At 36.9% G+C, this 27,484-nt stretch overlaps 1 protein-coding gene across 7 annotated transcripts in view; it reads left to right on the forward strand.

Moving 5' to 3' along the window:
• The window catches only part of APC7 (tetratricopeptide repeat (TPR)-containing protein), a 56,379-nt gene extending 33,477 nt beyond the window's left edge, over window positions 1-22,902 (forward strand). For 4 of the 7 annotated variants that reach the window (XM_006855383.4, XM_088859252.1, XM_088859251.1 and 1 more), the window contains 9 exons: window positions 601-674; window positions 4,738-4,788; window positions 4,876-5,079; window positions 5,172-5,216; window positions 5,328-5,421; window positions 11,654-11,799; window positions 20,983-21,212; window positions 22,197-22,257; window positions 22,476-22,902. In XM_006855383.4, coding sequence (XP_006855445.1) covers window positions 601-674; window positions 4,738-4,788; window positions 4,876-5,079; window positions 5,172-5,216; window positions 5,328-5,421; window positions 11,654-11,799; window positions 20,983-21,212; window positions 22,197-22,257; window positions 22,476-22,562 — 992 coding nt within the window. In that variant the 3' untranslated portion in view covers window positions 22,563-22,902. Of the gene's footprint in view, window positions 1-600; window positions 675-4,737; window positions 4,789-4,875; window positions 5,080-5,171; window positions 5,227-5,327; window positions 5,422-11,653; window positions 11,800-20,982; window positions 21,213-22,196; window positions 22,258-22,475 lie in introns of all 7 variants that reach the window. The other 3 variants (XM_088859254.1, XM_088859253.1, XR_016050009.1) reach the window with 2 other exon arrangements.
• Window positions 22,903-27,484: the final 4,582 nt, after the last annotated feature.

The raw sequence follows: 27,484 nt of genomic DNA on the forward strand, positions 1-27,484 counted from the left end.
TTGAGAGAGACTTATAAAGTTACACTATATAAACTACTAGTCCAATGAAAGCAATTGTTACGTATTTCATTCATGGAAGTCAGTGGAACTCATGACAAAGGATTGGGCAAAGGAGTTACAGGGTACACATCAGTGCCTTGACAGCCTCCGTTCATGTCGTCTAACTTCCATTTTACATGCCATTTCTAAGTGCCTGAAACGGAGCTGGGAATATATTGAAACTTATAGTCTGTCGAGCTGGAGCATCTACAGAGTTATTCATATTTACCATATGGATTCATTTGCTAATTTGGAGGAACTCTTTCACAATGTATTATGCATGAAGTGAACTCCAAGAGTGATCCTGTATCGGGTTTTCCTATTTCGGCTGATGGACAATGAATGCCTTGTGATCCTGTTTATCAATCCTTCATAATTGGGTATCCTCTCACTATTAAGTGGTATACTTCACTATTAGAGGGAAAATGATAAATCTACACATTACGTCTATATGAATTGCTTGACTTGTAGATTTACAAAATTCTATTTTTTTTTCTCGAATAAGGATGTCTCTAATAAAGTTCCCTGTACATACTGATTTTGTTCTTGTTGATTGGACAGGTGCTCTTGAACACTTCTCTGACATTCTGCAGCGTTTTCCCAATAATGTCCACATATTGCTGGAAATTGCAAAGGTGCATAATTGTGACTTTATCATGAATGCAGATGCATCATTTCCATCTCTCGGATAATACTTTGTCCTTGTGAGTCTTATCATAAAATTTGTCTCTGATAATACAAAACTCATTGGTCGCCTTGAACCATGGTAGTCCACAATTTTTAGCCTGAAGGATGGGGTGTAGCACAGACATCCTTCCAAGCAAATACCTTGGTTTAGCGCTGTGCCTGGGTAAATCAAAGCAGTCCCAATGGAATGCTACCATTGAAAATTCTGAATGGAAACTGGCTATTTGGAAGTGCTGCTTCCTCACCCTAGGGGGCGATCACCCTTGAAATGCACCTTGGCTAGTATTCAAGTATTCTAAATGTCCCTCTTTTGTGTGCTGGTTTCAGTGTCCCATAAATTAGAACGACTTATGTGTGATTTTCGTTGAAATGGAGCTGCAATCATAAACAGGTTTCATATGGTCAGATTCGAGCAGGTTTGTCAACCCAGATCTGCCTGCAGCTTGGGTTTCTGAAATCTTCAAATGACCAAAACAGCTCTCGGCAAATGGTGACCAACCAGGATCATTTTTGGAGATTGGTGATCTTTTATAGATATGGGACAGATGAATCTGGTTTGCTCTCTGAAGGCCCTGCCTCCGAAAGGGCTTTAAGTGCTTGGAGAGTGATTAGGCAGCTCAACTTCAACTTGTCAGATTTTGTGCGCTCTGGGTAATCAAACCCTTGACCTCGTATTCCCAGCCCTCTTCAATGCTGCCCAAACAATGACTCCAAAGATTTCTCTCATGGCAGATGTAGACTGGTTCAGACTCCCCTCCTCTGCCTAGACCTCTCTGAGAATGAAGTGTGCCAATTCGTTGCTCTTTTAGCATGCTCAACGCTTTCTTTCTTACCCTTTCGGGTTTAGAAAAAATTGTTTGGACCCACTCCCCCGATGGTACCTTTTTTATTTCTTCCTTCTTTAAGGTCCTGTCCAACTATGCATCTGCACTAGTTACAGCAAATACAGCAGGGCTCCCTTCTGCCGCATGCAAGCTTCAAGCCTTTTCTTTGCTCACCATTCTGCAGAAGGTTCGAACTGCTGACAATATAATAATACAGGGGGGTTTTACATCTTGCTAATAGGTTTTCCATGTTCTATGCCAGTGAGGAGTCACACCCTTACCTCTTTTTGCCACTCCCCCAGGTCTAAACCTCTCTGCCCTAAGCTTGATCACCCCTCCCTTGGTTGAAGATCTTTTTTCATTGCCCTGGTCAGCTGCCAGTGCTATGGTTTCTGTACCATCCAGGCCAAAATCTGGTTCATTTGGCTTGAGTGAAAACAAGGGTGTTTGTGGGCACCACGTCTCTCCTACCCACCATCATTCATAGATGCACCTCTATCATTGTATTTTGGGCTTCCTTGAACAAAGTTTTCAGCGGCTTGTTCCTTGGACTTCCTCATCTAGTGGCACCATATCATTCATTTGGCCCCAAGTGTCATCTCCAGGTTGCCTTTGTGGATGGCCCTTGACCTCAGTGTCACAAAATTAAACTTCCATGGAAGTGCCCTTGGAAATCCAGGTCCGGCAGGCATCGGTGGCTTATATCATACCCACAATTGGAACTATTTTGGTCCTCTTGGCTCTGCTTATGACTTACTCACAGAGTCCCTGCAATGCTATGCAAACTTTTCTTATTGAACAGAGTGTGGGCCTTTGATCCTCATTGAATGCTACTCCCTTAACAGCATTGCATTGGCCACTAAAGCTACTCCTTGCATTTGGAGGCTCGATAATATCTTCAAACTGAACTTTAATCTCTACAAAAGGCATCTTGGTCACCTTTCTTCTCTGGACAACCTTCGGGATTCCCCTCATTGGGACCATCCGGGACTGTGGAGCCCCCCCCAATTCCTAGCTGACTCGGGTGTTTTGGAGCTTGTTTGCTAGTTGTCAACCACTTATACGAGCCACGACTATGAAAAAATCTGGTGTTGCGGAGTTTGTTTGCTAGTTGTCAACCACTTATGCAAGCCACGACTATGAAAAAAGATAACAAAATTGTCGTCAGTGGTTGTTAGCTAGAAATTTGGCAAAAAATAAAACAATAGCACAAAATCCAAGACATCGGCTTTAAAATTCAAAATTTTTGAAACTCCCCTTAGGACTGAGAGCCCTTCAAACCGTGATAGACCCCATTTTCAGTGGGGCCGTGATCCTCTTCCAAAGGAATCAAGATCCCTCTTTTTCGTGGATTGAGATCCTTATAAGATGGGATTGGGGAGAAGCGAGCTTCACTCAGGATCCAGGTCCGGGATCGTTGGTATGAGATTCTGATGGGAGATTGCCTCATTGCCAACACTTGATAAAGTTCCCTGCAACTATAGGCTTTAGTTCAATTTGAGTTACTTATCAAAATGATAAAGCGAATCATTGTTCTTTTCATAGTTGCTGGGATCTTCCAACTTGAGTGGCAATCCTACTCCAGCACTCCGGGAGGGGCGATCTTCAAAGGATCTGAATTTTTAATTTTTGGGATCTCAATTGCCACTGTTACGGATCTTGCTCCCCTTCTCAAAGACCAAGATAACGATCGAACTAATAATTTTATTATTTATAGTCACCTAGTAATGCAACTATACATTAATGTAGTTGCATTGCTTGTTGACTTTCAATAATGAGATTCCTAATTTAAAGAGTATATATAGTTATAACCATTGTTAAAAAAACTGGGTGATCTAACCGGTAACCGCCCCGTTATATTGGAACCGGCTCCTTGCCGATTCCTGTTTCAAGCGGTTTTGGTGATCGGCCTGTATTTTAAAAATAAAAATTTTAAAAAAATGTCTATAAAATCTCAAAAATAAGGAATTTGATTTGTTATACATTTTTTTAATATTTTTTACATTATAATAAATATTAAAAATTGTTTTGGTCATTAATACTCACTTTTAAAATCCATTTTTTTCATTAATTTTCAACTTCATTTGAATGTGTTTTGTTTTAATCATTCTTTATATGTTTTTCATTTTTTAGTAGATTTTTTTTTTGCGACTTTTTTAATTTTTTAACAATTTTTTTGCTGCCCGGGACTTGTCCGGTTAGAACAGTTGAATCGGCTGGTTTACTGATTAAATTGCTTCTGGCCCCATATAAGGTTAACTGTTTCGGTTCGATTTTGCTAAAAATGGTTATGAGACATATGTACTTTTTAAGGTTGGAGGCAAAATACCCAAAAGGTTGATATTGAGATCCCAAAAGATCGGGATCAAGATCCCCAAAAGGTTGGGAGCGAGAACCCTAACATTTGAGGATCTCAATCCCAGTTGATGCTCCCAACCATAGTGATCTTCTAGCCTCTTCCTGATCATCCGTTCCTGATCCCGATCCCACTAATGATTCCAACAACTATGGTTCTTTTACCCCCCCAGAAGAAAGAGTCGTAATTGCTTTACCTTTCTGTCCTCTCGAGCCCTTTTTTTCATTATCATTTTTGTTTTAATTCTCTCATGTTAACAAGATAGAAATTCCTTGCATCCTCCTGGTTGTGCTTCATTCTTTTTTCAGTAGACTTACTATAATTACTGTTCTTCTTTGGGGATATACCCTAGTTTAAATATAGTTTAATAATTGTTGGATTATTCTTGGAAACTGAAAGTTTATTGCGAACAAATTCTAACCAGATTTTCTGCCCAAATTTGTACCCCAATTTTCGGCCGACTTGCTGTTAAGTTTTCTATAATCATCTGGAGCTATATAAGAAATTGGAAATGTGGTTCTATAACCTTTTCATGTTTTAGGCCCTGTGGTTCCAAATTTTGTCATTTACCACCAATCTGTGGCCAGTATTTGTATCTGTTGACAATGTTTTAGTCTTGGACATGATTCGACTCTCAGTCCTTGCTGATGTTAGCTGACATATTGAAAAAAAACTTAATCCACGACTTTCTAGAAGAAAACTACCGAGAGTTCTGTTGGTTCATTGTTCCATTTTCTGCTTCTGTCTTTGAGTATGGTACTATGGTATCTTATGATTACTCCTTCATCTCTATTATGTTAAAATTGACACTTGTTTCTACTGAAATTGCAGGTGGAGGCTATTACTGGAAAGAATGAAGAAGCCATTTTGAATTTTGAGAAAGTAAGCTTGGATACGTGATGCAGATTTGTCATAAGAAATTGTTTTTTTTCTTTTCTTTAAGATGGTGATGTTTTCAGTCTTGCACAGGTTCGTTCCATTGATCCATACGTTATAACCTACATGGATGAGTATGCCATGCTTCTAAAGACAAAGACTGATCAGTCGAAGTTAAACAGGGTAGTGCATGAATTGGTGAATATTGATCCTTCACGAGTCGAAGTTTGTGTCGCATTTTCTGTATTATGGGATAGGAAGAATGAGAAGGGTCGAGCTTTGGCATACACTGAAAAGGTTTGTGTTTTTTCGTTTGCATCCATCATTGTATTGCATTCTTATAATTTTTCATGATAAACATATTCTTCATGGACTCTTGTTGCATACAGAGCCTTCGGATTGATGATAGACACATTACTGCTCATATAATGAAGGTATTAACATGTAAGCTTTGTGAAAGATATGTATGCAGTTCCATTTAGGTTTCTTATTGTGAGGAAGTTTTTCACCTTTCATCTCATTTTGCTATGGCCTATGTAAACAAGGGTAATGTGTTTTTGTCAATGAACCGGCCGGATGCTGCTGTGACAGCATTCAGAAGTGCTCAGGAATTACGGCCTGATCTTCGCTCATATCAAGGTATGTTAAGAGCGACAAAATTGAGTAAAAGTTGGTTCAACAGAATCAGATTTGGTTCATAAAAATTAAGATTAAGATCATGTCTTGTGTGGAAACATAAGGATTCTGGTATCCATAACTGCGGAATTTCCATCTTTTTTTCCTTGCTGAATATTTGCAAGATGGTTTATTTTTAACTGATGAAATTTTGTACAGTTATGTAAATCAGTTCTTGCCTACTTCCCAAGTAACTCGAGTCATCAGTCTTGTTAGCTTGTACAACGTTGCTATTCTGTTATTCAGCATAACCTGCAACCAATCTTGTCTTCCTTTTAGTAGGTTTTGCGTCATCATCTCTCTCTCTCTCTCTCTCTCTCTTATAACTAGTGAAATGTATAAATCATGACCAATTATGGCAGTCCAGGTAAAACTGTGGGTCTGGCTTGACTGATTTGTTGCCACAACCATTTAAAGGATGCAAACGTCAACTGGTTAATTTGGTCCTCATGCCTCGGAGATGGGTTTTGTTTATTGATAAAGAAACTGAGAACGAAACTTGGAGTTGAGGAGCTTTACTGGGGAGATGGTTTCCCATTTATTGAGCTGAGAGTTTGATTGATCTCTGGTTACTGTGGTGAAATGATATATTACAGTAATGACGTTATGTGTGTTGCACTTAGATTTGCAATGGCAGGTGGGTGAATAATAAGAATCTAAAAATTGGTTATAGAAAACTTTTAAAACATGCACAATTCATGGTGAACTTTAATATTTACATTTTAAAATCTCTTCAAAAAATAACAAAATGAGTCGTGAATGAAGAAAAGCATTAAAATTTGAATATTTTAAAACATTAAAGATTTTAAAACCTGTTTTATGTTCTAATACTAAAGGCCCAGTTTGGATGTCAAAGAAAAAAATATTCACATTGAAAAAAAATGCACTTTTTTTCCTTCTCAATTGAGAAACATTATCGTTTTATTTTATTATGTTGGTAGACTGTTTGGATGTCTATTAAAATATGAGAAGAACATTTTATTTGCCAGATATGTCTGTTTGGATGAGTTGCAATAAATTCTAAATTCGTATTTTTTCTTTATTTTTCTCATTACATATAAAAATTTTGACCAATGATCTCCATAGAGCAGTCGAAAATGGCAGAAAAATAACTAGAAATATGAAAATTTAAAGAAATCGATAAGAAATTCCAAACCCAATTTACACAATTTCAGAATTTAATTATATTGATTCCTCTCTCTCTAGATCAGCAGGTTATTCCTATAAATGTAGGAGACAGAGAATGAGAAGAAACCTGAGAAGAACCCAGAAAGCAGAAACAAAGAGAAGTTCAATATTATTATTAGAGAGAGAGTAACTTGATGGATGGGCAAAAGAGGTGATAGGTCCTTTACAAACCTTCCTCTGCAAATGTTATGTTTTAAGGTTGTAAAACATCTCCCTCTGCATACTTAGAAAATCACTCCATTAAATTTACATAGAGAAACTCTATTACTCTCAAGACCTGAAGAATCACTGTTCCTATAGATATCGAGCAAAACCCTGAATTTCTAGAGAGTGTAAGAGAAAGGAATCTAGGAGTACAACCGCTCTTCAGCAACCCGTCGAAATGCTAGGGAGAGCTCTGTGAAATTAGAGGCTCTTCAGTGTCAAAATGCTAGGGAGAGCTATGTGAAATTAGGGGGCGGCTTTCTAGAGAGAGAAAGATGGAAAGGTTTTTTGTTCTAGAGAGAGAAAAAGTTGAACTAGTATTGGGAGATGGGATTTGCATGGTTGAATACGAGAGAAGGAAAGAGCTGTGAGACCTGCTTGAGAGTGGGAGAGAGGCTTTTGTAAGTGCGACTCAGAGCGGGAAAGTTTGGGGGAAAGGCGTGAAGAGGGAAGCGAAAAAAAATTTGCAGCGAAAAAAAATCTGCATAGTTGAAGATGAGAGAAGGAAAGAGCTGTGAGATCTGTTTGAGAGTAGGAGATAGGCTTTTGTAAGTGCGACTCAGAGCAGGAAGGTTTGGGGAAAAGGCGCAAAGAGGGAAGCGAAAAAAAATTGAGTGAAAAAAATTTGAGTCTAACTCAAATTTGTTTCACTCACGTTTTTTGGCAAATTTGGCTTAGCGTCATAATCTGTTTTGTTGGGAATAAAATTCAATGGGGTTTATCCAAACGGTTCCCAGTTGCTATCTCAATCTTTTTTTTTCTTGTCATTGGAAAATATTGCAATTTTGGGTACATCCAAACTTGCCCAAAATTAGAAAGGAAAGTATAAAAATATTGCAAAAGGAAAATAGAGTGGCCATAATTTTTGAAATATTTGAAAATTCGTCCTTAGGAAATTGAAAATTGGTCATAAATTACTTATTAAATCGTAAAATTATATTCTTAAAAGTATATCTTTTCAGAAATTTTATATAAATAAAGCTGGTTTTCCTTTTTTTCCATCAAGAGAATGCAGTTTATTCTCAAATATTATAGAAAATAATAAATTTTATTTTAATTATTAGTTTTTATGTTTTATACTTATTACTCTTAATATGTATGCTTAAAATTTTGCATCATAATGATATTTATTGATTAATTTAATAAGTATAATAAGAAATAAATATTATAATTATTAATGATATTATTATAATCGTGAATGGGGGTGGGGCATAGGCGGTTAGGGGGGCGGATTCCTCAACATAACGTTCTGCCCTCCATTCCCACCGTTAACAAATACAAAACCCTAAAAAAAGTTATTATTATAATCATAATTTCATATTATATTGTTATGAGGACAATAACTATCGTATTGAATTAATAAATATGGGCAATATATATTATTATCATGAATGATAATAATCATACTTGTAATAGTTATATTATCGTATTTGAATATTAGATATTTTGATATTACACGTCAATTTCTAATACCTTTGGTAATAATGGTATTAATAATTATGATCAACAACGATTATTATTAATATTTTATTGGTAATGACTATTAAGGAATATAAGTATTACTCATGATTTATGTTAGATTCTTAATTACTAGAGTTTACTTCTCATCATTTCTTTTAACATTAGATTTAATATTTCTGACCTTTTTAAAATTACTATAACTGATTTTGGGTAAGATTTTTTTCTCAGAAGAGTTAACTTGATTTTGGGTAAGATTTTGAAGCTGAAGGCTTCAACTACAACAGTATCCTCTCTTGGAGCTGGGGAAGATTCTGATCGATCAGATATTAGTGGTGTCTTCATGGGATTCATATTCGAGTAGAATCTTATGAGTTAAACTCAAACATCCATATGAAGTTGAATTGCACTTTTTTATGCCAGATGAATGTTGGTGCATTTTCACTCTAGTTGTTTTATTTTTTTAATTCACTGTATATTATATGCCAATGGGAAAACCATTATTTTTTAGTTCCCATTACATCTTTGGCATTTTGATCGAGTTATTATCCCTAAATCCCATGTTCAGTAATATTTTCCTGTAACATTTTAGCACCTTAAGGCCGCGTTTGCATGCTGCCGTGATATATGCTTTGGCATTGTTGTGCGGTGCATTTGTAGGTGAGAGGATCCATTTGGGTGCCTGTTTTAGAAGCCAATTTTCTCAGAGGACTAGTAAAATGTCTACATTTTTAGAGTGGGATGAAACCGATAATACAAGCTCTCATTTCACATAAGCATTAGCAAAAGAAAAAAAATGTTTTCAACCACTTGCAAATTGATGCATTTTGTGGGTCACCTGGCAACTGTAGGACTAACACATCTGTTGAAAGGTTAGTCTACTCTTGAGGAATCTTAATCTTTGTTTTTTTCTTTTGAAGAATTTGTATTACCAAATAAACACTCTCTTTACAGCAATCTTGATAGAGGATTGTCATAACTTAACTCTGAGATTCACATAAGTGTGGGCTGAGTATCGACGGGTGTTTCGAGGAATAAAAAATTGGATATCATTCTGTATATTTGAGACCCAGAATTTGGGTTTGAATGTCAGAATTGCAAACCACAAAGCTTGACTACCACATTGAATGGGAAATGTTGGCTTTTAGATCATATTTGTAGGCTCCAAGGTATGCTGCATTGACCTTCCCCTTCTAGCCCCTCGATGCACATACAGATTTTGCCACCTCCCACATGTCCAACGTACTCTATCCAGCCCTGCTGAACGGGGGATACCAGTTGCCATGACTGCAATTACTCCTTTATTGTGTTTTGAGTTGTGATACCCGGATGCTCATATATGGTTGACACAGCACCCTTGTTGACACTATCCGATATGGATGCTCATACTGGATACTCCTATATTTGTAAATATAAAATAATATAACTATGAAAAGTATAATATGAATTATAATATATAAATTTATGCATTATCTCAATTTTTTTTAGCTAAGCAAGTTTATGTGTCAATGTGTCATATAAGATATATTTTGTACTTTATAAACATGTGTATGTGTCAAATCTTTGGATAGGCTAATGTTGTCTATATCTTATATCCTTGTTTCCAGCGTCTGTATTTGTTTTTGTATTTGTACCTGGGCATCTAAATCTCTTAGACATTTAGGCTGCATTTGGAAAGGTTTTGACCTGGATCCAATGGGTAGACCTGAGCTGGGTCCGGGTATGGGTCCAAAGATTGGACCCGCGGGTAGGTTTCGGGTCCAAATCTTGGACCCGAACACTGTTGGGGTCCATGTCCTGTCGGTTCCGGATCGCACATTATATTTTTGGGTCCCAATTTATGAATTATAGTTAAATATATTGATATTTTAATTTTTGGGTTAGGTCCATTCAGATCCAGTTTGGGTGCGGCCTTGCGGGTCAGGGTCCTGCCCGACCAGGACCCCTGACCCGGGCCCGACCCGACCTGTTGCCACTCCCTGTCAATGGATCACTGTTTGTTAGCTACTTTTAAATTTGGCAGAGTATTGAAGACGTTGCTTCCGACCTGCATTTACTACTGAAATTGCAGTGGAGTGCTCTTTTAATGTTAAGGGGTAACTCAGGTGTAACTCAGGTCAACATAGCCTCAATAAATAAGATGGCATTTCTTGGGTCTAGGACTAGGAGGAAAGTTTTTAAGTCCCCCCTCCTGTTTGGCCTTTTCTGCTAGCCATGTGTGCCCTCAATGATCACGCATGACATGGCTAGTTGCCACACCAAATTTTATGTGTCTTCTTAAAGTCATAATTCACAAAAGAACCTCTTGGTATCTTACTGTAAATACTTCCAAGTACAAGCTAATGTACTTTCTTAAAGAACTTAATGTTGACTTGCCTTGCGAAATGCAATTCAGAGTCCATAAACACTCACACGCACTAGCAGAGTGTTTGATATAGCCTATGGTCAACCTTGATAGAAGGCTCGCCTGTGCTTTCCAATTCATATGTGCAGCTTATGATCACTACAGGAATGCGAAGTTGATTGCCTTCAAATATGTTATCTGGAGAAGTATGAAAGGGAAGTGGTGGCAGTATGAACCCTATGCATGTGTTCTTTAGGCTGTTGATCATATCAAGATTCTTTCAAGTCGTTGAGATTGCTGCATGTCTGGGGTTCCTCTCCTTTCAGGATAAAGAAGCACTTTTGAATCTAATGACTATGGAAAGTGTCAAGGACAAGCCGCAAAAAGAAGGAAAGCAACATGAATTTAGAATACACTCGCTAAGGGCCTCTCTGAAGTATTTATCAGCTATTGGTAGTGAAAGATTCAGGAATCATCTTCCGAATTTGAACTTGGTATTAATTTCTAATGTAGCATGTATTATTGTCCCTACATAAACCATTGAGTATTATTCTTTTATACAAGTACCACACTCAAGATGTAAACAATTGTTTTGTGGAGCCCCTACATCTGAGAATCCAGATTAGTATTCATGTCATCTAAACCGGAACTCGTACACATATATATTACCCATAACCAGTTAAGTCTTTCAATTTGTCTTCATTTGAAGGTTATTGCATCAATTTTGTAGCAGATTTACACGAATTTCATGCTTGGGGCACACTGATTCTTACCAAATCGTCTAAAATAAGGTATTGAACTGGGAAGTCTTAGGAAGTCCAAAATAAGGCTTAAGCTTTTATCATAATGTTGATTTCGGTTATTATGAATCTGTCTTCCTTCTTTTGGTGGGTACTGGAATCTTACTTCATGTAGTACTAAAGCTGTTTCTTGACATTCTTCAATGTGTTTCTCAACTCTTGATTGGAACTGATTAATGGGAGTAGTTTTTACTGATTTCAGGTTTGGTTCGTTCATATCTGGCACTTAATAAGACCAAAGAGGCATTGTGTGTTGCTCGTGAGGCGATGAAGGCTATGCCTCAGTCAGCAAAGGCTCTCACCTTAGTCGGTGATGTATATTTCAGTCATCCTAGTGGGATAGAGAAGGCAAGGAATTACTTCCATTTTTCCCTTTGTTTATACTATATTAATGTGACTTGTGTATAAGTTTAAGTTAATCACTAGTGGATTACAAATTTTATTCTGTTGAAAGATACTACAGTGATCATTCATGTGTGTTTATATGAATGTTTGACACTTTACAAAAATGTTCCAATTATGCATATTAGAATATGTTGTACCCAAGTGGAAATGTTCTACTATGCATATAAGATTTGCTTTGAATGCCTCACGTAATGGTCACAAGGATTTTTCCCAACTTCCAAGAAAGTCTAGCAGAGTGACCTCATTTTATAAAAAATCTCTGACCATGAATTTCATAAAACTGCATGAAATGGGAGCACTTTGTTGATGAACAGAGAGAAACGATAGAGACATAGTTCACCATAGTGGAAACTAAGGGATTTTAACTGTGATTCATGGACAATGGGCTGAAGCTAACAGGGCCTAGCTCTAATGACATATATGAGGGTCCACAAAAAAAAAAGGGTAAGTCAGTGGGGATTTGGGCCCCTACCCTTTGGTGGGAATGGAGTCAAAGACTTCATCATAGGGCTCTTTGGTAATACCGCCAAGGGTCCAAGGACCACCCAAACTGGGAACCATGTTCTAGATTTCTGAAATTTACAGGAAAAAATAAAATGATCCCAGCAAGGTAAATGTCTTCCTCTTCTTATAGACTTGGCTTGGCTCTCAAACCAAATTTCTCTTAACTTTCCTAGGGAGCATTACTGGACAATACCCCTTGCTTTTTTATAATTCCAAAAAATTCCATTATAAAGAAAATACCCAAAACACCCATGTCTTAACCAAACCAACACCGCCCCACACCCCCCCCCCCCCCCTCCCATAATAAATAAATAAATAAATAAATAAATAAATAAATAAATAAATAAATAAATAAAAACAAACTAAAAGAGAAAACACAGTTCACAAAATGTTAACAAGTTTTTATTTTTGGCTCATTCTTCCTGGATTAAAGAGAACTCGTCCCTGAGTTCGAGCCAGTTATGGACTTCTTAAGGGCTTCTGGGTCAATCTTCATCAATTTTTCTTTAGAAACCCACAAACTCTCAGCATCAGGCTTGCCCTTTCATTGTACAAAATACTTACAGTAATCTTCATGACGGATGGGGCTGATATGATTTTCCAAGATCCTCTCTACCTTATCCCCCATTCTCTTGGGCAGATGCGCTTCCCACCAAGTAACACCTTCCACAACAACCTTCCCATGATACTGATATAGGTCAAAGATGTTGAAAATGGGAGAAATTTCATGTCCTTCAGGACGCTCAATCTTGTAGGCGTTTTGTGCATCTTTTTTAGTACTCGACGAGGGCCAATTTTCTTGTATTTAAGCATAAGGTAAGTTTTCATTCCTAAGGCACACCATTACCAAGTCTTCTACTTCAAAGGTCTTTTCCTTTTGGTGCGAGTCGGCGTCGGATTTGTATTTGTCGTAGCTCTTTTGTAATTTTTCCTGAACTTGAAGATGAAGGCCATGAATGCACTCAACCGAGCCTTTAACACATTGCTAGTTCAGCCCCCTCAAGTGAAGGGACTGGATCAGGAACTTTGCTTGGTGCCAGCCATACACCACCTCAAATGGAGCCTTCCTAGTGGACTGATCAAGATAATTGTTATAGGTAAATTCTGCTTGAAGTAAAACTCGATCCCATTGAGAAGACTCGTCTCCGGTGAGGCTCCTCAACGAAATCTCGAAGGCATCTGTTGATGACCTTGGTTTGGCCATCTGTTGGAATGTTATAGGCACTGCTATATTGCAGTTTAGTACCTAACGTTTTTCATAAGATTCTTTAAAAATGGCTCACAAATCTCGTGTATCGATCGGAAGTGATGATTTTTGGTACACCATGAAGGCCGACCATTTCCTCAAAGAAACAAGCAGCCACTTGAGTCGCGTCAAGTATGTACTGACAAAGAATGAAGTAGGCCATTTTCGGGAACCTATCTACTACATGAAGATAGAGTCGCACCCTCTTGAGGCATGGGGAATCCCCAGCCAAAAGTCCATACTCATATATGTCTATGGTTAAAGGCCAATGTTTAGAGGCCGTCCTTTCACCAGCTAAAACATTCGGCAAATGTACCTAAGAGGTGGCAAATGTACCAAGGAGGTGGCGACTCCACTTGAGGGCATCAACCACATTGTTTTGCCTGCCTGGTTGACGGATTACGAAAGTGAACCCTTGTAAGAGACCCTTTGCATGCCTCCGGTTCAGTTTCTATTGAGCACTAGTGCTCAGCGCTTCAATGCCTGAGAACAAGATAAATTGCCTTTGAATGACATAGTGCCTTCAATGTCTCAAGAACTCCACCTCATATGCAGAGTAATTAGTCTTTGCCCCATTCAGTTTCTTGCTAAAGAAGGCCATGGGTCTACCCTCTTGACTTAGGGCACCGCTCCTTCCCACGTTTCTGGCATCACACTCCACTTGGAAGACCTTTTTAAAGTATGGAAGTGCAAGGACAAGACCACTTGTCATTCTTTCTTTCACCAATTTGAAGCTGTTTTTAGCAGCCAAAGTCCACTCAAAGACCCTTTTCTTCATACAATCAATTATGGGTGCTACTATGGTTCTGAAATTCTGGATAAACCTCTTGTAAGATGTTGCTAAACCATGAAAACTTCTCACCTCAGTCACTATTGGCTGTAGACAGCCCCCTTCATTTGGTTCAACAGAATTCACTAGGATTTCCTAATCCAAACCTTAAAAACCTGAAAATCCCCTTTACTGAAGCAAATTCACCAAAAACCCTACTACAAACCACACCAAACAAGGTAGTCCATACCCACCATTACACCACACACCATCCACCAAAATGATCTTGAAATTCCACAAAAAATCCTATGATGAAAACCTAGAGCCATTAGGGCCTAAACAAACTTAATCTGCCCAGACCTTCCCTATCAAGCCAATCCAATTTTCTTAGTAGGCTGGACTCACCTAATTTGACCAACACTCAACAAAGTTAAGCTAGATAACATGCTTAATCTACCAAATTTACCCTAATCAATCTCCCAACCTTATTAGCCCCTTAATTAGGCCATAATTACCTCAATCAAGCCCCCAATGATCCCTTATCTAGGTCATCATGCCCAATATGGAATGTTTTAGAGGGAATTTCAGGGGATCACATGGGTCTGCCACCAAAAAACGGTTATGAAATCAAATTTGGGCTAGCATGTAGGGTAATAGCGAGCATGGTGGTGTTTGATAGGCCTGTCGTTACCCAGCAACACACAGAGCGTCATTGATGACGCTAGAGCGTTGATGGGAGATGTATGGCCCAGATCTTGCCACATGCACCCTGACTCTTACAAGGCCTTTGTCCTATAAAACTGACCATTCCCAGCTACCCTAGGATCTTATTTCTGAGCCTCTATGACCTACCCTATCCTTTAACCCTGAGCTTTGAAGCCTTAGTGATCCTGGCGCCCCATGACCCTAAACTTGACATATTGAACCAGAAGATTCCAGCCCCCGTCCAGACACCTAAAGACCAAGTGCAAGCTCCAAGAATCCCAGGCAAGCTATCTTCCCCGTATCATTACCAACCTATGGACTTTATGCCTATAATATAGCAAGTTATAGACTTTGAAAGTAGTAACAAGGGTTTCTAACAAGGTATGCAAAATAAAAAATTTAAAAATCCCTTCTCAAAATGCACAACCGAACCTTGGGAAATCCCCAAATTACTACAAACGAGAAGATTACAAACACAATAGTCTTTGACTTGCAATAACTTTACAACATGAGCCTGGCTCTTTTACAACATGAGCAAGGGTGTATGAGTTTGATGTGACTTTTGGGAAGCCGATTAAAATACATTCACCTCACGAACACTGCTACGGTATACATACAACCCTTGCTATCACTCTCAACTGATAGCGCAAGAGGGATGGTTCTGATCTAATCGGGGGAAGCATGTACATAACTGCCACACTAGTCAAGTCTCACTCAACAAATAAGGGCCAAAGGAACCTCACAAGGATATAGGACGATAAGAGCCTTGTGTGAACCATAAGTGAGCTCAAATGGTGTGGTTTGGGAAACGGAGTTTGGTCCAGGTATCCACTTATCTAATGGGATCAAACACGGACAATCTTTCCCTCAAAACACAATTTGAGCTTACCGTTATGCATCAAACACGTACATTTACAGCAACATAATTATTACAACAGTTTGGAGAAATGCTAAGCTCGAGACTACACCACAAAGGCATAAAACAAGGAGCTCTTAAATGCAAGCACTAATGAACTTTAAATAAACAAGAATGAAGTGAGATAGCTTACTGTTGTGATGGTTTACAGCAATGTGCTCCTTCCAGAAAGGAAGGTAGGTGGCTTTGAGAGGTGCGTGGTGGGGCTTAGGCACTATGTTCTCATAATGGGATCAAGAGTGTAGATATCTCGCATTAAATGGGAGGCTCAAGATACTATCACAAGGGAGGAAGTGAGAGATAGGTGGCAGTGGGGCATGGCCCTCTTGAGTGAATAATTCAAGTGAATATGAGTGAGACAAAAGTATCTTAATGAGGTCGAGTAGGTCCTATTTATAGAGGTTTCATGTGTGGACCTTTAACCTAGATTAGATTTTAACCATCGAATGAGTTAAAATAGTGATCCAAGGGTTGAGTGAGGCCAAAGACCTAACCTTATCAATCACTATTGGCAGCTATTATATGAATAGTGATAATCAAACACACCTTTATCACTATGCCCATAAGTCGCCTCTAAATCTCCCATAATTAAATGTGCCCTTCAAATCCTAATTTTTTAATTTGATCAAATCTCAACCATTGATTTTAAAATCATCTAATCACCACCACTAAATTTGAATTAAAAAATGAGAGCCCCATAAGGGTGGCGTGCCACCCTCTCTCTTCATCTCTTTCTCTTAATCTTGCACTCCACTTCATCTTATGGAATGCGACTTTCATGGGGGACATTATATCATCATATATCATGGGGTGTCTCTCTATCTTCTTACCACCAATTACACGCTCTTATTTTAAAAATCTATTGACCATCAAATCATAAAATTCCTAAATTAGAGATTTTTGGAAATAAAAAATTCTACATTCACACAGGCCACCACACATGTACCGCATAATATTATTCATAGTAAGTTTATATACACTAACCAAACAAGGCCTTCACATCAAGGATTCTAGGGCCATCCCTGTCATGCCCATAGGGCAATGACATGGCAGTTTAGTGGTTGCATATGTGACACACATTGGCCACTTGTATGCCACATGCCAGCGACTGTCTTTATTTGAATTACCATATAACAAATTTGATAAAACATATTTCCTTGAAATAAAATTTTCAAAAATTCTCTAAAATTATGATAAATTATATTTAAATTATTTTCCATCAAAATATCAGAGTCTGGTACTTTACAAAAATCCTATTAGGAGATAAGGATGCTTCAGGAGGTTAGGCTACATCGTATTCCACTAGGCTAGATTTGAAAACCCAAACCACTTTCTCAGACCTACCCGACAGGCTCCTATGAGTTACAGACTTAAGTCAGGACATGAACATACCTATTAAAGCTAATCGATAGATGGTTGGATTCCCCAGTGTTTAGTGGATTACAGGTGCCCGCTCGAGGACATGCACTTTTGCAGATGCAGGGGTCCTTTCTTTGCACATGTGCACAATTCTGATAGGTGGATCTTCTCTCATCAGAACAACTTCCCAAATTGTGACTGTCTTGTGCACACACTCATAATATGGCCCAAGAACCTCTCCTCATGTAATCGTGGTTATTTCGGCTTATCCAGATCCCAATGCGCAAAGATTTCGGTAGCTACTATGTTCCTGGTCACTCCCACTGTGACCCTGAACAGTGCTAACAACACACATAAGGCCTTGAAAGGCCATAATTCCAACAGACTTTAGGGTGGTGTCAACCTCAAACCTAATCAAGCAAGCCTAGATGCTTCTAGTTCCAGCAAAAAGGAAGTTCAATCTCCCTCCAAGATGGAGAAATCCATATCTCGAAACTCATCAGTCTGGTCTAGGCCTCACTTTGGGTGCTAGGCCTATGAGCACGACTTAAGCAAGTAAGCCACCTGTTTAGTTTCTTTCAATTTCTGTTACAATTAGGTTTATTTCCTTTGATAAAAATTGTTTTTCAAAATCGTTTTCTTTATTTTTGAGGAAATCGTTAGCCTACTAGGGGATCATAGAAATAGGCTAAGTGGGCCTTCAATGATTTGTAATTTGATGAAGCCGCAAATCTTTTACCCGTTTTGAACATAAGATATCGTTTAAGCAAAAATCAGAGCAGAGAGATCATCAGTTCTTTTGCTCCTGATTTTGGCTATAAACATGGGTGCCAATCCACAATGGCTTGTACCGGTAGGATATACCCTTGCATGACATCACAAACTCAAAAATACTAGGTTATCAGTAAAAAATGTAAATTTTTGTGAGGTTTACAAACAACTTTTCTTTCCAAAGGACCTCCAACACCTACTGTAAATGTAGCGAATGTTCATCTATGTTTGGGATATTAATGATGATATCACCAAAATACACTGTACAAACTTACTAATGAACAGACAGAGCACTAGGTTTATAAATCTAATTAAAGTGCTCAAGAGTATTAGAGAGCTCAAAGGGCATGACTTTACCTTTTCTTTGCCTATCTCCTTTACTTCCATGGCTTGCACATCTCGTTGGTTTTATCTCTTTTTCATAGCTCGCCTTTTGTCTCTTAGAGGGAATGGGGAGACATTGGAGGTGCTTCTCACAGAAGTGCTTTCTAGCTCCATGTTTCTCGACTTGAACACCCTTTCAGGTTTTCATTCAAGCCCTTAGGGTATGTGCCATTTCTGGTTTTCACAAAACCCCGTCAGATTGTTTTTGTGGTGCTTTTACCCATGGTTGTTACACCATGTCTGCCTTTCCTTTTCTTTCACTTTTTTACTCACGATGCCCTTGCGGGGTTTCATCTTGCCCATTTTATTTTGACACTTTTACTCGTGATAGCTAATGATGCTAACACGCCGGACATTTTTTTCTTTATATTTTGACATATTTGACCCATGACGCCCTTGCGGGTTTTCGCCATGTCCGTCATTTTGGGGAGGCAACTTTAACGTTCTCGCATCTTTCAAGCAGTCTTCAACGTCATACACGAATTTGGTGATACTATTCAAGACAATTTTGGATGTGGAGTAACCTCTTGCGAATGTGAAGTAACCTCTCACTATTGCAAAGCCGTGTCATGCAGATCTAGGAGATCTGTGCCAACGTGATGTTTCCTACACTCATGTGACCGATGGGCAATCTTGCCACATTTTTAACATTTCGAACCCTGGTCTTGGGTTTGGAGGGACCAACTGATAGCTAGAGCTTTGCCCTTAGATGCTTTATATAGGAACAAGCTGGACCTGGTTTCTCGTGGCTTTTGTTTTGCCACATGTTCCCCTTGAACTATGGTCTATTTCCAGCCACTAGAGGCTATTTTTCAATTTGGTTTCAGCTTTTAAGGCTATTTGAATAGCCATGTCAAGACTGAAATGCAGAGTAGAATTAGTTTGTTTTAAATTTGAGGCGTCAGTCCACTCACATACTTTGTGACAATTTGGCCAATGCTTTCATTGACTTCTTTCTGGCTCATAAGGAGGAAAAATTCATTTGTGTACTCCTGAACGCCCGCCCTCCTTTTGCCGCAAACTAGTGCAATTATTGCGAATAACTACTGGGGATGAATTTCTCCTGAAAATGGAACTTAATTTGCCTCCAAGTCGCTATCCTTTCTTTCCCCTTTTGTACTCAACCGACCTGCACCTGCTGCTATCATATTTGGGCATGCCCCTTTGAATCGGGTAGCCACAAATTTGACTTTCGTTTCTTTTGGGAAATCTTCTACTCGAAGAAAGTCTGTACATTATCTAGCCAGTGCAAGAATTCATCGCGCTGAAATTGTCCCGAATATTCTGGGATGTCCACCCTAACACCTTGATCTGATCTAGCTAGGGCACGGAACAACCTATCCTCCAACAATTGGGTTCTCCCTCCTTAGGATGTGGAAAGGATTTTCAGTTTCTACTTGATTCGTCACTTTCAGGAGTAACTGATTCTTGTTCAAAGCGGTTGAGGCAAATTGTTGCTTTTCATTGGACATCCTGAAGAATTCTTCGTATTGTGCCCTTAGTACAACACCTCCTCCTTGGCCTTCATGTCTTCCTTTGTTGGCCATAACTCTGTGTCCAAAAGAGAGGATTCCTGCCTTGAAACCAATGATTTAGAATAGAGAGAAACAATTTGCAATTGGGTAGAAACTAAGGGATTTCTATTGTCATTCAGATACAACGGTTGAAGCTAATGGAGCCCAGCTTCAATTACTTGTATGAGTGTCCACTACCCAAGATGGGAACCATGTTCCTCATTTATGAAACTTATAGCAAGAAAATAAAATTATCCCACCAAATTAAAAATCTTCCTCTTTTTATAGACTTGGCTTGGCTCCTAAGTCAAACTTCTGTAACTTTCCTAGGAGCATTAATAAATGATACCCCTTCCCAAGCCATGGAAAATACCTCTTCACAAACCAATTTTAAATTCAAATTCTAACCTTTCCCGCCTAATTTCCCCATGTAGAAACAATATATGGAAAACCCCTAGAATTTCTGTAATTCTAGAAAAGTCTATTACAGAGAAAAATATCCAAAATACCCTCGTCGTACCCCCCCCAAACAAAAAAAAAGAAAGAGAAACATGGTCCACAAAATGTTAACAAAGTTTTATTTTATTTTCTGCATCATCTGTGAATGGGTTCTAAAGAGGGCTCATTATTGAGAGTTCTAGTTCTTTTCCATTGTTGCCGCTTTGTGTGCTGAACTTTTGCAGGAGCACTTGTATGCACCAAGACACACAACATGCACATTGAGAGAGAGAGAGAGAGAGAGAGAGAGAGAGAGAGAGAGAGAGAGAGAGAGAGAGAGAGAGAGAGAGAGAGATTTAAGGAAATGGGGAGTCGTATATTTCTATTTCATAAAATGGTTTATTGAGTTCTTTCTTGACCCTTCATCTGTGTTTTATTTCATTTGTATTAATCTTACCAAGATCAGGTTCTATGGTGTTGTTAGACTTTTTTTAGCTTCATTCATTGTTACTTCGAGCAGGCAAGGAAGTTCTATGAATCAGCCCTTCGTTTGGAGCGTGGATATCTTGGAGCTGCTTTAGCCTTGGCCGATCTACACGTTATGGAGGGGCGACATGGTGATGCTATATCACTCCTTGAGCGTTATCTTAATGATTGGGAAGATGATTCTCTTCATACTAAGCTGGCCCAGATTTTTTCCAAGTCAAATATGTTGCTAGAGTCAGTAACACATTATCAGACAGCACTGAGGTACTATTTTAATTCAATTCCATGGGATTTTTCTCTTCATGAACTCCTTTTGCACTGCATAACCACTGGAATTCATTGACTTTCAGATGAGGCTTTTGTGAATTTACAATTTATTGACCAATCTAAATGGGCACAGTGCTCTCCATATGTACTTTTGTTTTTTTTTTTTTTTGACCAACTTCCTTCTTTTCAAGGATCCTCATTGCCTGCACTTGTGGTTAGTTAGACATGATAAACTCTCCCACATGCTGTTTTTCACATTTAGTGCAAGTTGAATATTCCTTCTATTTAAATATGATGCCATGGCAAAGTCGTCAGCATAGCACTGCAACAAGATATCCCCTACAAGAACACGACACTTTGATCTTGAACGTTCTACAAAGATGCCCATGTTCTTTGACATGAATGTACAAAATGCTGTTCCACTGAAGATATTTGCATTATCATCGGATATATTGCTGTCATACATATACCAAAAGAAATGCAATGGTAAGTAATGGACCTTTTGGTACATAATAAATTATTTATTCGCTGATATTGACCAGTTAAAGAGTGGAGGGTACTCTTGTGAAGTAGATTTGCAAGGTCCCGGATAGGAGCAGGTGTGGTTCTGGATATTATATTAGGAATATTAGAATTATGAACTGGTAGGAACATATGGGTGAAATTACTTAAAATAATATGATGTGTTTGGAATGGATCTGTGGATGCCTCGTGCAGGTTATCATTACAAAAAAAAATATGAGGATTTTGTGAAAGTTGACAGGCAAAGAAGCAAAACGTTGGAGCTAAGGGGCTCAACAGAAGAGGGCACCTAAACACATGATATTTTAGAGTCCGCAAACCCTCTTACTAGAACATGATAAGAACATTTATTGTACAGAGTTTTACCTAGAAAAATAAATATAAGAAATCAAATATAAAATGTTTTTACGTAGTAAATCTGTTGACATTGGGATTAATCTTTTGTTTCTTGCTATACAGTATAAACCCGCAGAATGATGCTGCAAAGAAGGGTCTTGAGCGTTTGGACAAACAGATGAAGGTTTGTCTTTCAATCATAACTGCACCTACAGCTAGTTTGTACAAATATTATGAATAACAAGGGAACGGAATTGTATATATAGCTTCTTTCCCCCACTAATTGTAGAAGTTCCATATATCTAGGTTTGCATCACACTGTCAGGGAACGGAATTGTATGTATAGCCTTTTTCTTCTTGAAAAATGTACACAAGAGAATGTCTGAAACTGGGTTTGTCTAGGGTATGGATCCTGATGCTCCCGAAGATGATGAAGAGAATGAAGTGGAGGATGGTGAAGGTGATCATGAAGAAACTGAGCTATTATGAAGACTGAATTCATCTTTAGCACCAACTCACACTTTCTATGGAGCTCTAGAGATCCCAAAAGGAGGGACATGAATTAAGATAGGTTGATGATTGTAGTCTTGCTGCAATTCAATTGTAACTCTCTCTCTCTCTCTCTCTCTCTCTCTCTCTCTCTCTCTCATGTATTCCTGCACTTCTCTGGTGTGAAGCTCATTTTGATGAGCTTGCAAAGGACACTTATCAAGTGAGGTGTCATTTCTATCTGTGAATAAGGTCACTAGTTAGTTAAATGTATCCTAGCATGAATATGCCAGGACAAAATTTAAATAATATCAAAAGTATGCTCAAAGTTACCGAAAAAGTTTAACCATTCGAGACGCAAAATAGGCACTATTTAAGACCCACTTTTTTTTGGGTAGTTATTTTATGACCCGCTGAAGTATTAAATACGCCCATGTGCAACTCCTCATAATGTAGAAGTGATAAAAAAAGCATCCAATTGATCATCTTGATCATGAGACGTATAGATATGAAAAAAAGGGATTTCGAGTTTTAAAAATAGTGTATTGTGAACACATTATCTAGATATTATCTATTTTTAAAATATGGAAGTACTTATATATCTATTAGATGTGTACTATTTTTTGGGCTTAAAATTTAATACTAGAAAATAATAAGGGCTTTTGTGACCTTTTTGGCAAGATTTGAAGGTGGGCTTTACTTTGATTGCCTAAGGTTGGCACCTTATAAAAGTAGTGTATCTTGAATACATTATCTAGATGAAAAACTAAAATTTTACCTGGAGATGTTATTCTGGTATTCGGAACTTTAAGATGGATTGAGATATATTTATCCATAATTACGAAATTTAGAATTACAAAAATGGTACAGTTCATATAACTTTTTTACGCATACCACAATTTTCAAGACTTGAGATCAAGATGATCGATTGGAGGGTACTCCAACATCCACACACTCTACTAGAGAATTTTTGAAGTGCACCTTTCCTTAAATGGTATTGGATTGGCACCTTGTATAAATTTGCTCATTTTCGAAATATTAACTGATGAAACAAACTTGGATTACTCACAATTTATGCAGAGAATTCATTGGGTGGAGTTCTTTCTCGAATTCAATAGATGCGATTTTAAGCTGAGAGAAAAAGGTGCTGGAGGCGTCCACAACAATCCCCTATGGTTAAACAACCTAATTCGAACATTAATATATGATTCCTTGTTTTTGCATATAAAATTAATCAAACTATCTTTAAATTGCAATTCATAAAGATATTCAAGATCATCATCGTCTGGATCCCAGATGTTTAAATATTTGGGTATAAAATCCATCTATAAGATGGACCTTAGAAGTAGAATGTACGAGCGTAAATGAGTCGGCGGACTCATAAGTCCAATCCTTATAATATATTTTAATTATATATTGAGACATGTGGGGGGCGCACTTGCAAATGAACTATAAGTTATTAAAGATGGGAAAACTTTATATAGAGCCGAGGCTCTAAACAATCAAATTTAAGCCTAACTCAAAACTTTCACTAGGAGAGGTTGTTTTGATGCCCAAATATCTTCAAATTGATCATCTCGACATACATCTGCTCAAATATCCTCAAATTGATCATCTCGACATCAAGATGCATAGACATGAGAAAAAAATGGATTTCAAGTTTTGAAAATAGTGTATTTTGTAACGCATTTTTGGATCGTCAATTTTAAAGATGTTCAAGTTTTCACAAATCTCTCGATTTACACTATTTTTAAGCTTCAAACTTTATAAATAAATATAAAAATATATTTTAGGGCTATCAAAAAGATTTTCAGTATTGAAACCACATCCTTGGAACTATTTGAAGGTAGGCTTTAATTGGATTGTTTAGAGCCTAGGATCTATACAAACCGCACCCATTAAAGATTGGTCATAGGATAATTATATTATTTTTTAAACTTGTAATTATATAACTATAATTATTGTATTAATTACATTATTATAATTAGATTAAATTACAATGGTATTTTTGTAAATTATAATGAGGAATAAAATATATAGGGTGCGGTTTGTATGGAGCCGAAGCTCTAAACAATCAAATTCAAACCTACCTTCAACTAATGTCGAGAAATATTGTTTCATTATTGAAAATCTTTGTGATAGCCTTAAAATATATTTTCATATTTAATTATAAAATTTGAAGCTTCAAAATTAGTGTAGATCGAGCAGATCTAAAAAAACTTAAAAATCTTGAAAATTGGCAGTCCAAAAATATGATACTAGATGCACTATTTCCAAAACTTGAAATCCATTTTTTTCTTAGGTCCATACTTCTTGATATGGAGATAATCAATTTTAAGGATATTTGGGCATCCAAACAACCTATTCTAGTGAAATTTTTTAGGAAGGCTCCAATTTGATTGTTTAGACCCTTGGATCTATATAAACTTCTTCCAATATAAAATGATACATGAATTTCAATAACATAAGATTAAAAAAATATAATACTATAATAAATAATAATTAGAAATTATATTGTTACTATATCAATTTACTATAAATAATATAATAATATAATTATTGCATAATTGTCATTTCACTAAAGTGATAATTTTGCATCCTTATGTGTGACAAATCGCGTACTAATGTAATATTTGGATATGAAAGTAACAGTGACAAAATGGATTGAGTCCTACTTTTCTTAGTATGCCTATGAGAGTGTCATTTTTTAACTCTCTTTAAAGAAATATCTTTATTAAAAAATAGTACGGTTGCTTGTTCTGACACAGATTTAAATTGATCTACTACATGTCCACCTAAATCTAATAGTAGTATGACTGATAATGACATACTCTACCGCAGTATTTTAGTTCGTCCAATCAGCACAAAAACCAACATTGGTATTAGAATAAGAATTTATATTTTAGGTACATTGTACTAATAGATGGTAGTCATAGAAGGTTAATGCAAGAAATTAGATATAAATGGCAAATAAGCATAACTAATTGATGACACCACATTGGGCAGTTATGAGACCAGCTTTGCTCAATGAGGAGGAATGTATGACAGTCAAGAAACAACATACCTATTAGATAAGTATAGTTGAGTTGAGGATGTTGAGACGGATGAGTGGCAAAACAAGAAGTGATAGTATTCGTAATGGATACATTAAAGAGAACATAGGTATGGCTTCAATATGTGATTAGAGGAGAGAAAATAAATTTAGGTGGGTTGGCCATGTGTAGCAAACCCAGTACCATACTTATTAGAAGGTGCAAGTTGGTTCAAGTTGAAGGCTGAAAACAGATAAAAGGTAGGCTCAAAAAGGCATAGTTGAAAATAGTGAGAAAAAATATGAAGATTTATAGTTTTATTGAAAATATGGTCCTTGATAGGCTAGAATGTTGATAGACTAGAATGACAGACAAAATTTCGTATATCAAATCCCAAATAATTAGACAAAATTTCGTATATCAAATCCCAAATAATTAGAAAAAAGTTTTCATGATAGTGATGAATTGATGAGTCCTATCTTATGTATTATATCGAGTTCGTGTTCTTGTGTAAATGCTCATAATGGCTAATTTAGAAAGAGATTTTGTTTTATGATGGATATATGACTTCTATTGCATTAATCATTTTCCACTCCATTTAACTTTATTTTTTCTATTTTTTTTTTTGTAACTTTTGAAAACACAAACGACCGAGGGCATCTTAGTTTACCCGGCTGGAGTTAACGACCCAAGTAATTCACATTCCCTGCTAGTTTTGAAACTTAGTACAAGAAGGCGTTCTACATGCCAAGTGATTCAAGCATGACCATTATTTGGAGTTCCAAACCTGGAACTAAGTATTTTAATGGATACCTGAAACTAAGTATTTTAACGGATTATGTACTTTGAGACTATACCTTTGTTAGAACGGATAATTTTCTGTAGTAATTAGATGTTAAATTAGATGGTTTGGATCTCTTATAAAATTTGAAATATTTTTTTTTGAATTTTAAATCTAATTAATGATACTCACAATCATCCAATTTGAAATTTAATGGACGAGGATGATTATGACCTCTTTATATAAAAAACAAATAGTCTCTTTATATACTTTTCTATATTTTGATAAAAGAAAAAATTCACATGAGATGTTGAACTTATACTATAAAACTAACGGGTGGTTTTGGAAAAGGTTGTTTTGAACAGGATTTTCCTCTAAGTTACCATCTCAACCTCGAGACGAGATATGTGAGTAGGAAAAACTCTAGGTCCTAAAAATAGTTCTTGTAACATATTTTATCTAGATCGTCCATTTTTTAAGATTTCCAAATATTTCTATATTTGCTCGAGACTAATATTAGATATTTAAATGGTTGAAATACGTTTTCAGGTCAGCATGAGTTTCCAGCACCACACCTGCATCTCCTGGCGAACTATGTAAAATCTTAGTAAAATTTATATAAAAGTTTATCATAAGTTTAAGAATACACTTTAAAATTTTAAAAGTGTAAACTTTATGCATCTCCTCCAAAGAAAAAAAATATCTATATAAATATATAAATAAATATAAATATATATATATATATATATATATATATATATATATATATATATATATATATATATATATATATTAAAATTTTCATTATATTTATATATTTATATATAAATATCTAATTTATTTTTGTTTAATTAAAAAAAATCTAAAATCTTCTCCCGAAGCACCGAATTACTTTGTTTTTCTTACCAAATTGAGGACTCCAAAAGCAAATCGGACAACATTGGTTCCAAACACAAAATAGGGGTAATTTAGTTATTTATTTTAAAATATTTTTTAATATTTATTTTACAAATTTGAGGTATGATAAGTATGAATTCCTCAAATCTGAACTTTAATCCAATATAAAAAATATAATTAGATACATTATGCACTCTCAAAGAAGGAACTTC

The sequence above is a fragment of the Amborella trichopoda genome, chromosome 2 (assembly GCF_054954075.1).
Source record: "Amborella trichopoda isolate Santa Cruz 75 chromosome 2, AtrichopodaSantaCruz75HAP2 v2.0, whole genome shotgun sequence".
NCBI lineage: Eukaryota > Viridiplantae > Streptophyta > Magnoliopsida > Amborellales > Amborellaceae > Amborella > Amborella trichopoda.